The following is a 14,973-nucleotide window of genomic DNA, read 5'->3' on the forward strand; positions in this document are numbered from 1 at the left end:
GGGTGAATTTTTTAAAAAAATATATAATAGTCTCTACATTTTACTTTCTACAGGGGCCATATTGAAGGAAACCATGTTGCTGATAAAAATAATTTTTTATCCTTGGTGCAAAATAAATAAAACATGCTAATTTTGCCTTCTGGATTAAGTGGAACAAATTTAGTTGCTTCCACATGAACAGTTTTGAAGTATTTGAAGACAACAATCAAGTCCCTCCATAACTTTTTTCCCTCTGCCCTAAATACCAGTTCTTTTAATCAACCTTTGACATAATTTCTATTCCTCTCACTGTTCCCTTCACTTTCCTATAAACATATCTATGGAAGTTTTAAAATGTCCATTCCAAACTGTGGCAGCCTGAACAGGCACAACATTTCAGGGTATTCTGATAAGTGCTCAATAGATAGTAAACTATTACATCCTTCCCTTTGAATGCTCAGTTTTTATTAATTCAGCCCAAAATCTTATTGAAATCCTGCTCTAGTATTTCACCATGGTATCAAGGTGCCCTTTCATTTCTTGAAAGATATACTCATGGAAGACAAGATCTTTGTAGTTTTTTAAAGCTGGAAAAATGACAGGCTGCCTTTGTAACATCTGAGAACTAGCTAGTTCAGTTAAAAGAAAGGTATTCCTCACCAGAAAACTGACCCACAGGTGGTAAATTTTAAAAAAAATCTATAGTGACTTGTGAGAACAGTTTGCTAAGGTACAGAATGGTTGTAAATTGAATCAATGGAAGGAATACCCATATTAATCTCATCTGCTATCCCAGCCATCACATTACATTGCTGGTGTTTATAAAATTTGATATCTGTTAGAAATCACAGATCTTTTTCACATGAGTTGACTTCTAGTTTTCATCCCTTTTCTGTATTTATTATTTATTTTTTAAAATCTCTCCAAGCAAGACTCTACATTTTTTTTCCTGTCTTTATCTCTCTCCCTTTTTCGATTCTCTTCTGCGCGCTCTCTCTCTCTCTCTCTCTCTCTCTCTCTCTCTCTCTCCTTCTCTCCCCTTCTTCCAGTCTTACCCAGAATGGAAATATACCAGACACTCACAGGCATAACTCTACTACTGATTTATAGGCATGAGAGCTATGATTGGCCTTGTTTGTGGTCCAGTATGGTTACTAAACCTTCCTCCGACCCCCTAATAGCCATTTACTTTTTGGAGTTCACTCCCTGTGTTGGTGCCAGAGTTAATGCAGACCCGTGCATGGCCATACTGTTGTTATTAGTGACATGATTTTTCTCCCGACAGAGTCTCAGCCTCCTCAGCAGCAGGGACACAGGCATGTACTGCTGTGCACAGCTACATTTATTCCTGTTATATTTTATTTTGTTAACTTCAGCCTGTTCTGATTTTATAACATTTATTTTGGTTGTGCAACTTTGTTGGCTGACAACTTAACAGCTCTCCCTCCCAGCTTTGTAATACATGTATTCTCTGCCTTCAAGTCTGTGATTAAAAAGCAAAGCTGGATCAAGACCTTGTGACAGTCCCTGGAGATCTCCTTTCCAATTGATGCTGACTTAGTGCATTTTGGAGTTTTTCAATCAGTTTATTTCTCACCTATTTGATCTAATATCCAAGCAGACTTTTCATCTTGTCCATAAGGATATCTTAAAATGCTTTTTCAAATGTCTGGCTGAACTCCAGTGTACTCTGTTCACTCTATTCCTTGATCTGCTCATCTAATCAAAAAAAACACATAAAGTAGTTCAGTGTGACCTGTCCTTAATGAATTCATACTTGCTCCCAGAGACTACTACTTCCTTTTCCAATTGTCCCATTCTAGAATTTTACCAAAAATTGATTTGAGTGTCATTAACTTATACTTTGAAGTGGAAAAAGAACCACTGACGTGACTCAGCATGATGTGGAGGTTATTTTAGGTTCAGGCTATGCAAGTGGAACATAAGCTCTATCTAGCAGGTTACACCAACCTGGGAAAGCTTCAAGTTGAATTCTGGTGACAGATTGTGTCTGCTGCCCCAGGTTCAGCCTGACTGAGAGCAGAGGGGCACCTCACCAGAAGGTTTGTCACCGTCTTTGGCAAAACATACAGAAAGCAGGATGCAGAATGGCTGTTAGTTCTGGGGTCTCGAGTCTCATCAGTAGCAATGGTGGAAGTGGAGGGTCAAGAGTGCTGAGACTCACATAGATTTTGGGCTAACAATAAAGACTAGTATAATAGCTTTCTCTAATTGTAAGATCCAAAAATCAGTGAATTGACATCCTTGAGAAGGAACTGAACCATGGAAATGGAAATGTTGACATCTTATTACAAAGGAAATCAAAGATGTAAAAAAATTGGAAGCCAAATGAAAAAAAAAATATCTTGTAGGTTCTCCTAGGTAGGAGCCTAAAAGACAGTGATGAGGTTATGGCAGGTGTTAAGCAGACTAACCAATAGTGACAAGTGAAAGAAGCAGCATAAAATATATGCAGTAAATGGGTATTCAGAAGGAGAGATGGACCAGCCCTGTATAAGACCTGGTACTTGAGGAAAGTAAGAGAGGGAAAGAAATGCTAGTAACACATTGAGTGGATTATGTAGGATTTGTGGGAAATCAGAGATAAAAAAATCATAGCATGAGAATATATTCCATTTTATATAATATATATATGTATATATGTATACATATATATATGATAAAGTCATATCAATGAAAAGTATGGAAGCATAGTTTAAGAATGGACTTTCCTTTAAAAAAAAAAAAAAGATTTTTCTTTTTCCAACTCTGTGACAATTCTCATGCATCATGATTCCTCAGGGATCCCAGACAATATCTCTTCAGTCACATCTGCCAGTTCTTTTGCTACCTTGGAATGTAATTCAGCTGAACTAAGTGACTAGAACATGTTGAAGAAAGCTTGATACTCCCTTACCTTCTCCTTTTTCCATGTTTGAGCCTCCTCAGTTGAAAGAGCATTTTCCTTGGTGCTAATAACAGAATTAAAATGGGAATTAAAATTTTTAGTTCTATTTCCCCAACCACACTAATAAGATTTTCATTCTCTCCTTTGTTTAAATCCTAGCACTAGTGTAGTTTGTATTCTTTTTCATTTATTTCATGCCTGAACTCAGTTCAATTCAGTCTTGACTTGAATGCTATTCTTTTGGTATCTTGTAGTTTTTTTTTTTTTTGTCCTGTTACCTGCTTTTGTTTCCACCATTTGTAGTATCAGCTTAACATTTACATATCACTTACATTTTTCACTTATTTTTTAAGTGTGTTAGTTGAGAAGCCACATGATTGATCACATTAGTGTCTTTAGACATTTTCTTTTAAGTTCTTTAGAAGTAATTTTGTCTTGAAAGCACCTTATCGCCTTTGAGCCATTTCTTTTTAGAGACTTATGATTCTACCTATACTTTCTTTGAGCTCTTTAAAATTTTCTCTTGAAGTATTGTTATTCCTCTAACCTGGCTTAGCATTTCTCTAATTTATCACAGACCCTCAGAAAGACAAATTGGTCTATTATTCCCAAGATTCTTATCATTTCTGCTTCATTTACCAGTGAAATTCTTTCTTGGACAGAATCAGGTTCAAATGGCAGTTCCCTTTGACTTTTTTTTTTTTTTTTGCCTTCTGAAATTGAAATTTAATTTTTCTGATTTTACCAAATAAAACTCCAGCAGGTGTCTCTATGTAGTATAAGTTACTCATTTTAACTTTTTACCCCCATGCCTGGCTTGTATCAAAAATTCACTACCTGCACCTCCTCTTAGTTATTTGTTATGTCTTATTTGTTATGTTATGTATAGTATTTATTGTCAGTGATATCATTGTTCAGTCTCTGCTTAGTCTTTCTTTCTTTCTTTTTTTTTTTTTTAAATAAGTTTTTATTGACAGAACCCATGCCAGGGTAATTTTTTACAACATTATCCTTTGCCCACTCTTCTGTTCCGATTTCCCTTCTCTCCCTCCACCCCCTCCCCCAGATAGCAAGCAGTCCTATACATGTTAAATATGTCACAGTATATCCTAGATACAATATATGTGTGCAGAACCGAACAGTTCTCTTGTTGCACAGGGAGAATTGGATTCAGAAGGCATAAATAACCCGGGAAGAAAAACAAAAATGGAAGCAGTTTACACTCATTTCCCAGTGTTCTCTCTCTGGGTGTAGCTGCTTCTGTCCATCTTTGATCAATTGAAACTAAGTTAGATCTTCTCTTTGTTGAAGAAATCCACTTCCATCCTCATACATCCTCATACAGTATCGTTGAGGTATATCTCCTGGTTCTTCTGCTTAGTCTTTCAATCCTTATCCAAAAACTTTATAATACAATACCTCTCCCTCAGATTTGTGGATTGTACCACACATATCTTTTTTAGGTCAGATACTTGTCTCATATCATCCCACAATCGTTTCTCACTTTATGGAAAGGCCAATCCACTTATTTTTCTTATAAAATTTTTCATCAATATTCATTAAGAAGGTTGGTTTCTAGTTTTCTTTCTCCATTTTTGGCTCTTCCTAGTTAAGGTTTCAGTATCATATTTGTTTCATAAATAGAACTTAGTAGGACTCTTGTCTATTTCCCCAAATAGTTTATATAGTTCTTAGAACTAATTGTTGTTTAAATATTTGGTACAATTCATTTATAAATCCACTTATAAATGGCCTAGAGATTTTTTTCTTATATAATTCATTGATGGCTTGTTCAGTTTCTTTTTCTAATTGGACTTACTTAAATATATTCCATCTTCCTCTCCTATTAATTTGGGCAATTTATATTATTGTAAATATTCATCCATTTCACTTTGACTGTCAAATTTATTGGCACACATTGGACAATCTAGCTCCTAATTACTGCTTTAATTTCTTTTTCATTGTTGATAGGGTCACTCTTTTCATTTTTGATGCTGGCAATTTAATTTTTTTTCCCTCTTTCTAGTCAAATTAACTAAAAGTTTGTTTGTTTTGTTTTGTTTTCATAAAACCAAACCCCTGGTTTTGTTAATTTTGTTAATTTCCTAGTTTATTTTATTAATCTCTCATTTGAGTTTCAGAATTTCTAATTTGATATTAAATTGGAAGTGTTAAATTTGTTCTTTTTTAATCACATGCCCAATTCATTGATCTCCTCTTTGTCTTTTATACATGTAACTATTTAGAGATATAAAATTGCCCCTAAGAACTGCTTTGGCTGTATCCCATAAATTTTGGTAAGTTCTTATTATTGTCATTGTCTTTGATGAAATGATTGTTTCTATGATTTGCCCTTTGACCCACTCATTCTTTAGGATTGCAATATTTAGTTTCCAATTAATTTTTAATCTTTCCATGGCTTTTTATTAAATTAATATTTATTGCAGCATGGTCTGAAAAGAATGCATTTAGTATTTCTGCCTTTCTGCTTTTGAATGTGAAGTTTTTTATGGTTAGTTTTTGTGGAGGGGCCATGTACTACTAAGAAAAAGATTCTCTTCTGTCCCTATTCATTTTTTCCAGAGGTCTGTCATATCTAACTTTTTCAAAATTCTATTCATCTCTTTAATTTTAATTTTTTTGTGGTTAGATTTATCTTGTTCTGAAAAGAGAAAGATAGATTCCTCCATGAGAATAATTTTACTATTTCCTCTTATTTCATTTAACTTCTTCTTTAGAAATTTTTATATGAATGTGCATATGTATTTAGGATTGCTATTACTTCCTTGTCTATAGTAAATATCTTTTAGTGCGATGTAGTTTCCTTCTTTGTCTCTTTTAACAAGATCTATTTTTGCTTTTTCATTGTCTGAGATCAGGATCTCTACCCCTAGCTTTTTTTTTTTTTTTTTAACTTCAGCTGAAGCATAATATGTTTTGCTCCAGTCTTTTTCCTTTCCTTTGTGTGTGTCTCTGTTTCAAATGTGTTTATTGTAAATAACATGTTGTAGAATTTTCTTTAAATCCATTCTCCCAATTGAGTGTATATGTTATTCCCTCTTTTTACCAAATCTGATGAAAATAAGCTTCAAACAATGCTCACCCTCCTCCTTTCTTTCCCTCCATTGTAATAGGACTTTCATGCCTCTTCATGTATAATAATTTACCCCATTCTACCTCCCCTTTCTTTTCCCAGTACAATTCTCTTTTTCACCCCTTAATTTTTTTTTTTATATCCTTCCATCAAATTCAACTTATACCTGTCTATGTGTACTCCTTCTAAATACCTAATAAAAATACAGTTATTGAGAGTTACAAATATCTTCCCATGTAGGGATGTAAACATTTTAATCTTATTGAATAATATATATTTTTTTCCTTTCCTATTTAACTTTGTAATGCTTCTCTTTGGTCTTGTATTTGAAAGTTCATTTTTTTGTTCAGCTCTGATCTTTTTATCAGGAATATTCGATGTTCCTTGTTTCATTGAATGTCTATTTTTTCCCCTTGAAATTTCCCTTTGATTTTGCTGAGAAGTTGACTTTGCCTTTGAGAATATTATATTTTAAACCCTGCGATCCTTTATATTAAAAGCTGTTTACTTCTGTATAATCCAGACTGCGATACCTTGATATTTGAGTCATTTCTTTTTGACTGCTTGCAGTATTTTCTCCTTAACTCAAAAGTTCTGGAATTTGGTTATAATATTCCTGGCAGTTTTCATTTTGGGATCTCTTTCTTGAGATGATTGGTGGATTCTTTCAAAGCCTATTTTACTCTCTGCTTCTAAGATATCAGGGCAGTTTTTCTTTCTTTCTTTTTTTTTTTTTGATAACTTTTTATTGATAGAACCCATGCCAGGGTAATTTTTTACAGCATTATCCTTTACATTCACTTCTGTTCCAATTTTTCCCCTCCCTCCCTGCACCCCCTCCCCCAGATGGCAAGCAGTTCTTTACATGTTTAATAGGTTACAGTATATCCTAGATACAATATATGTGTGCAGAACCAAACAGTTTTCTTGTTGCACAGGGAGAACTGAATTCAGAAGGTATAAATAACCCGGGAAGAAAAACAAAAATGCAAGCAGTTTATATTCATTTCCCAGTGTTCTTTCTTTGGGTGTAGCTGCTTCTGTCCATCTTTGATCATTGAAACTGAATTAGCTCTCTTTATCGAAGAGATCCACTTCCATCAGAATACATCCTCAAACAGTATCATTGTTGAGGTATATAATGATCTCCTGGTTCTGCTCATTTCGCTTAGCATCAGTTCATGTAAGTCTCGCCAGTCCTCTCTGTATTCATCCCACTGGTCATTCCTTACAGAACAGTAATATTCCATAACGTTCATATACCATAATTTACTCAGCCATTCTCCTTTCATTGGGCATCCTTTCATTTTCCAGCTTCTAGCCACTACAAACAGGGCTGCCACAAACATTTTGTCACATACAGGTCCCTTTCCCTTCGTTAGTATCTCTTTGGGGTATAAAGGGCAGTTTTTCTTGATAATATTTTGAAAGATGCTGTACAGTCTCTTTTTTTGATTATTGCTTTTGAGTAATCTAATAATTTTAAAATTATCTCTCCTAGAGAAGCTACTTTTCAAAGAGCTTTTTGGAAACATATTTAGTAAACATCAGTCTGCTACTAGAGACAGACTGTCTTATTAAAATCATAATACTGTAGTATGTGTTATACATTTTTAATTATTTGTATTTCAAATTAAACACTTTTAAGTTACATGTAGAAAAAATTTTTTACAATAAGTTTTTTTAAATCTTGAGTTCCAAATTGTCTTTCTTCCTTCTGAACCTCTTCATCTTTAAGAAGGCAAATAACTTGATATTGGTTATACTTATGAAGTCATGCAAAACATTTTCATATTAGCCATATTTTAATAAAAAACAAAATAAAACAATTAAAGTAAAGTTTAAAAAAAAACTGTTTTAATCTGCATTCGGACTCCATCAGTTTTCTCTGCAGGTGGATAGCATTTTTCATCATAAGTTCTTTGGAATTGTCTTGGGTCATTGTCTTAATTAGAAGTCTTTCACAGATGGTCATCCTTATAATATTGCTGTTACTGTGTACAATATTCTCCTGATTCTTTCATGAAGTATGTGTTTTAAAAAAGAAATTCAAAGCCTAACTCACATAGCCTCCAGTTTTGTATGCAGTACAAATATTGAGCTAGATTTCTAAAACATTCTTTTAATTTTCTTCCTTCTCATTCCCCTTAAGGTTTTTAATCTTGGCAACATTTTAGGGGAATCTGGGCCAATGTTTTGGTTGCTAGTAAAAGCCAAGAAGAACTTGGTTGCTTTGGCTATGTTTCATGTGGAGTTTTTGAATTTGTTGGAATAAAGAGAATAAAACAGAATGCACAAGGAATACCTTAATTCCATCTAACCTCAAATGGTCCCACAAAATTGGTTCAACCACATCTTCTTGACTGATGGAGCCAAATTTCTTACACATAAGCTAACACCACCTTAAGGATTAGACTTTCCCAGAATGTGTATATTTTTAGTATTTTATAAATAACTGCATATATAAGCATTTTGAATATTTAACATTTATTTCATATTCCATCTCTGTGTCTTTGCATAAGCCATATTCTCTCTCATCTCTGCTTCAAATAAGCCTTAGTTTCCTTCAGGTCTCATCTCAGGTACTGCTCTTCTGTGAGCCTTTCTCTTTCCTCAAATTATACTTTATTTATTTAACTGTAAACACATTATATGTCATCCCTTTCTTCCTCTTCTCTACTGTACTCCTTAAAGAATGTAAACTGCTTTGGGGCAGGGACTGTATTATTCTTGTTTTTATATCCCTAATGGCCAGTGCAGTTCACAGCACAGAGGTGCTTTGAATAAATGCTTACTAACTTGAATTTTGGTTTTGTTTCCTTTATTGAATTGCCATGTATTTTAGTCCTCTGATGGCCAACCTGCACTGAGTAAGGCTTGGCCTTAGCTGGTCAACAACATGGAGAGTGTCACCAAATTTATGCTTGAAGCCTCTTCAGCTTGATAGGCCTTGCCCAAGATTGTGACTCTCAGAGGTATTGTGTTCTACGTCCAAAGGCCACCTTTATGCCATATGTCTCAATGAAGGAGAATTTGGATTGTGGCATTTTGACTTATGGGTACACTCTTAAAACCAGTATTCAAAGAAAGTCAAAGCAAGCATTTGAATAATATAAGTAGTCACTCCTTTTCACTTACTTAAGAATATTAAATTTAGGGCATTATGCTAAGAACTGGAGAAGATATAAAGATATGTTACCACTGCTTTCTACCAGTTGAACAGCTTTTTCTTTTTTCAAAAAACATTTTTATTAATGTCTCTTATCTTTGTGTTTTTTTTTATTTTTAGATTTTGTTTTATTACCATTTTTCTATATTTCTCCCCAATCTGTAATAAATAGTATTTTTTGACCCTTCACTATCCCCCCAAAAAAGAATCAGGAGAAAAAAAATCATTATAACTGATCAGTATACTCAAAAAGTCTGAAATTATGTGTAATGAATGACAGCTGTGGACTTCTCGCCTCTGCAAAGGAATGGGATGAGAATATTTTCTCATGTTTCTTCTTTTGAGCCATTTTATAATTTTGCAGCATTCATTTTTGATTTTATGTGTGTGTGAGGTGGGAGGAGGAGAGAGAGAGAGAGATAGGGAGGGAGAGAAAGAAGGAGAGAGACAGACAGCAACAGGGAGAGGAGAGATATTCTCATTATTTACATTGTTGTGGTCATTGACTCTGATGACTTCCTTCTGTATCCATTCCCTGTGGATCTCTGTGGTTCTGCAGATTCATCTTAAAGCACAGTAACGTTTCATAGTAGTCATCGACTTTATTTCCGATTCTTGGCTACCTGCTAAGCACCCACTGACACTGCTGGTGTCTTATGTAAAGCAGACCTTTACTCCAATAGAGGGCTTGTCTATTTGGCAGCATCTGACAGCAGGATTGGACATGATTAAACAGATGAACGTAGCAGAATTTTCTCAGTTCTTAAGTGCCCTGTTTTGTCATTTGGAAACCAAGTGCATCATTCTGGTACCTTCTTTCTAAAACTTTGGCTCTTGTGTTCTTTGTGTTTCAAACCCCAGTTGTGAATGGGAGAGTGTACATTCGTGATTGGAGGGAAGAGAAGACAGCAAAGAAAAACCAGTCAGAAGCTAAACGAAGACTCTCATCAGAAGCTTTCAAAACGCGACTCTGTTGGTTTTTTATGCATCATCCCGATGGTTGTTCTCTGACCTCTGAATCCTGCCCATATGCACATGGAACCCAGGAGCTTCGGCAGTCTCAGACTTTGAAGAAGATTAAGCAGATCCACTGATGCTATGCCAACAAGTTGAAGGGCACAGACTTGGGGAGTGGGCAGGCCAAGAGAAATTGGCTACACATTAACCTCCTTTTGAATTTGAGTAATTTCCTTTTACCTTTGTCAGGACTCTGACAGTATGGGACTTAGCAATCATTGTGTAGAGTCACAATTTTTAAAAGCTAAACAAAATGTTGCTAATTATTTTTAATATAATTTTATTTTATATTAAAAATTTGTAAAAAAAATTTTGTAGAATCAATTTTGTATATTACTGTAGCATATAATGTGTATTTTGGATGATGTATAAAATAAAATTACTCAGGTTTGTGTAAAGACTTTGAATCAGAAAGACAAGCTATAAACATCTTTTAAAAATACTGTATAATTAAAATAAGTTGGTTTTGAGTTGAGGCTTTCTTTTCTAGAATTGGATTTTTTTTATAGGAAAAATACTTTGGTTCACAATTCAACTCTTTTTATCTGTTTTTTTTTTTCTTTTTCTGAGAATGAATGTGAAGAAGAAATTGATGCGTATTTTCATCAAAGGACTAAGTTTTGATCCTAGTCCCTTATGATTGCATGAAAATATTATTGATCTAAATATAGGGGAGGGAGAGGAGAAGAGGGAGGAAAGAAGAGAATCAGACTAATTCTTTAAAAAAGAGGCAGAGAAATCTAAAGAGTAGATTTCCTAGAATCTCACATGTTGGAAGGCAGCCCATGCCACTTTTGGATAGCTCTAATTATTAGGGAAGTTTTACTTAAGCTAACTCTATTCCTCTGCAATTGCCAGTTATTATTGCTAGTTCTGCTTCTACCGGCCAAGCTGGACACAACTAATTCTATTCTTTTCACATAGTCCTTTAATGACTTGGAAGAGAGCAAACTTTTTCTTCCTCCAAGGAGAATACCTCCATTTCCTCTAGTCATTTTTCACATGACATGCTCTCTACTCTTCATAGTTCTGGCTTGTGTCCTTTTTCCCCGAAAATTAGATGTCCAGAACCACCATAATAGTCTAGAAGCAACCTGATTAGAGTAAAATACATTAAGATTGTCACCTCTCTCATCTAAACCTAAACATCTATTAATATAGCCTAAAAATGAATTACTTGTGAGTTGTCATGGACACACTATTGACTTATATTGAATTTCCAGTCGATTACTATTGCTTTGTTCTTTCTTTTTCACATGAATTATCTAGCCATGTGGACAGCTGGTTTTCTGAATCTTAGCAAAAATGTTTACCTTTATTCTCATTAAATTATATCTAAATTAGTTTGGCCCATCATTCTAGCCTGTGGGGATTATTTTTATCCATTCCTTTGTCAGTATTTTAGTTAAGATGTATTTTTAACTGTGTTACATGATGCCATTTATGGTATTATCCTAGTCATTGAAATGTTAACTTCTAATCTTGCCAAGGACAGATCCTTAAGGTATGGCACTAAAAAATCTCCCTTCAAGTTCCCATTGTTCTATTCATTACTTATCTGTTTTCTGTTCACATAATTATTTCTGAATTCACCTAATTACCTTGTTATCTGGTCCAAAAAGTTCTTTGTATTGTTATATTGCAGTAATGTTTTTGATGAAACCATAGTGACTCTTAATGCACCCTTTCTAAATGTCCAAAGACATTCTTTTTAGTAGCATAGTTTAGAATTTGATCAGGAATTGCAGTAAACTCAGTGGCTTATAATTCCATTCCCCCCCCCCCACCCTTTGAAAATGATGAGATATGCATTTTCCCAGTTCTTTCTTACCTTTTTTGTAAGTGATTTTTTGGAGGGAAGATTATTGTTAGTACCCCAATCCTGTTCATCAGTTTTCTTCATTATCTAGATTGTAGTCCATTATCTAGATTTTGGTCCTGGGGACTTGAAATTTTTTGAGGTCTTTTAGGTGCTCTATATCCACCTCCTCACTTGGTTTTCTGTTAGCCATTTTTGTTTTATCTTGCCTAATCCTGAAGATCATTCACCTTGGTAGAGAAAATGGAGTCATCATGTTCTTGAAAGACAAAATGAAATGGAGTTTAAGAACTCCAAATGAGAGACTGGTGAAATACAGCAATATGTATTAATTGAAATCATGGCCTCCCTGTTCCACATTCCTTCGAACATCACACATACAGGGTAACTGAAATCAAGGTTTTCAAAGATGAATTTAAGAAGCTTTCTTGTCCCACGTGACTCAGCTTAGCCACAAAAATGTTGTATATTCAAAATTCAGTCTCTCAGAGGCCATGGTGAAGCTTTAATGCTTTTTTCTTGTCATATATTCAGGCCTCCCATCCCCCTGTTCCCCTTGCCAAGCTTCCTGCCCGCAGGCTTCTCATGAGTAAGCATTAAATTTAATAGGTTATATTTTGCAATCTGGAATCCAGCTTTTCGCTATTTCTTAGAATTTGTTATGATTCTTTTTGTCCTGTCCCTCTCATCACTTTAGTCCATCTCAGGTTTCAAGTTACATCCTTAATGTTGCTACATTCTTAAACCAAACAAGGGTTCTGGAGAGTGAAAGAAGAGTTCTCATTGCTTTCCTTAATCTACCAAGTGAATTATCAAGACATTGTGTTCTTGCCCAGACCATTATTTATTTCATTCCTTGTGTACTGTAACAGGAAATTTAAGTCCTTAAAGCCTGGTGGTCTCTATTATCTAAGTGATCTTATTTAATTTTATCAACTTAGCTGGGAAATCAATTGATTAGGAGTGTCCAGATCAATTACCCCCACCTCCACATAAGCAAAAGTCCATTACCTAATAAGCTTCTTTCCTGTCCCATATATATCTAGGTATAAGTTTATCCTGGCATTGAAGGTTCCCCACAACCGATTTACCTTTTCAATCTCATCTTACTTAACTGCTCCACATGTGCTATGTTGCAGCCAAACTGGATTATTTATTGTCCTCTATTTGCTTACCCAGTTTCCTGTGTTTGAAATACCCTCATCCATTTTAAATGTTGAATTCCTACTCATCTTTCAAGCCCAATTTGAATGCCCCCTCCCCTGGGATGCCTTACCTAAGCAGACTACTATTCATTTTGGAGTTATCGTTGACATTTCCTTCCTTCACAAATTCACTCCAGTAAAACTTTCTGTTGATTTTACCTCCACATCTAGTCTCTATCCTCTTCTGCCATCTCTATCAGCCAAGCCCATACTTGGTTCTTATAACAATTTTCCCAAGAGGTCTTCTCCCCTTTCTATCAGTACCCAAATAATCTTTCTTATACATATGAATATACATAGTCATGACACTCTGCTTAAAAGTCTCTAGTGGCAAGGGCAGGTAAGCGACACATTGGGTAGCATCACTCCTGGAGGTAGGATACAGGAGCTGGAGAAGGAAATGGCAAAGTACTCCAGTATCTCCACCAAGAAAACTGTAGGTGTCATGGAAAGTCAGGCATATCTGAAAATAAGTGAAGAAACAACAAATGTGCTGGTCACTATGCTAAGCTCTTTACAACTATTATGTCATTTGATCCTGGTGGCTCAACAATGGCTTCCTATTGTTTCTAGGATAAACTGTAAACTTTTCTGTATAGCTTATAAGACTTTAAAACCTGACCTTTGCCTCTCTTTCCATCCCCTCCCTCTCTTTTACACTGTGGTACAGACCAAATGACTTCTTTCTTCTCACACACTGAACTATATTTCCAGACCATCTCCTGCCTAGAATTCACTTAACTTCTTATGTATCCCTCCTACAGTCTCTCTTTTTCCTTTTAATCACAGCTTAAGCCCCCCTTTCTGCATGAAGATTTTCCTGATTCCCTCCAATTGCTAGTGCCTTCCTTCCCAAATTACCTTATATTAAACTATTTTGCTTGTATCATTTTATGTATTTTATTAATTTTATATTTATGCTCCATTCATTTATATTTGTTTGTATGTTTTTCTCCTTACCTTGCAAGGCTTTGTGAAGGACTTCTCACATGCAATTTTCAGTCCATTATCACTTGACAGTTGGATAATTTTCATAGATAAGTTGGTGAATTCAGCATTCATTAAATACATAGCACTTTTTTGCTTTAAAGTTCAGTGCTTGGGAGCTAGACTAACAAAAATGCCATGCCTTACGGGGGATTCAACATAGGCAACATGATATGTATGCAAATAACCGTAATGTCAAATTATATCCCCCAAGACCTCCCAAAGCATTTTGCCCATGTGCCTATGTATGGCCCTTATTATATATTCATTTGAATTATGGTTACTTGTGTATTTGTTTTATCCCCAGTACTTAACCGTAAATTCCATAAATACAGTATTCATGTCTTATCACAATTTATATTCCCCCAAAGTCCAACATAATGAGCTGTGCAAGATAGGGTCTTTAAAAACATTTGATCCATTGAAAAAACTCAATATAAAGGCAAAAATCATGGTTTTCAGTTCTGACTCTGCCATTCAATTGGTTGTGTGCCCTTGTATCATCCATTACTCTTCTCTAAGATTCAGTTTCCTCCTCCATAAAATTATGGTGTTGGATTAAATGACCTTCCACCCTACTCCAACATTCTGTAATGCCTTTTGATTGTGACAAACACATATTAACAACAAATTCATACTCTTCCAATTTTTTTGATCTAACTTCAAGTTGGATTAGAACAGACTTGAATTTGTTCCTATTAACATAATGTTCTCCAGTTATGTAAGACAGAAACAATAATGTGTTATTGATTCATTAATGGAACACTGATCATAGTTTACTATTCTAATTGCTCA

The 14,973-nt window shown here is 34.8% G+C and overlaps 1 protein-coding gene across 1 annotated transcript in view; it reads left to right on the forward strand.

Annotated features, from left to right (window-relative positions):
• Positions 1–11,523, forward strand: part of TRMT44 (tRNA methyltransferase 44 homolog) — a 47,441-nt gene extending 35,918 nt beyond the window's left edge. Inside the window, 1 exon segment of the mRNA XM_051964491.1 lies at positions 10,012–11,523. Within this exon segment, the coding sequence (XP_051820451.1) occupies positions 10,012–10,244 (233 nt within the window). The 3' untranslated portion in view covers positions 10,245–11,523.
• The last annotated feature ends 3,450 nt before the right edge of the window (positions 11,524–14,973 follow it).

Source organism: Antechinus flavipes, chromosome 6, assembly GCF_016432865.1.
Source record: "Antechinus flavipes isolate AdamAnt ecotype Samford, QLD, Australia chromosome 6, AdamAnt_v2, whole genome shotgun sequence".
NCBI lineage: Eukaryota > Metazoa > Chordata > Mammalia > Dasyuromorphia > Dasyuridae > Antechinus > Antechinus flavipes.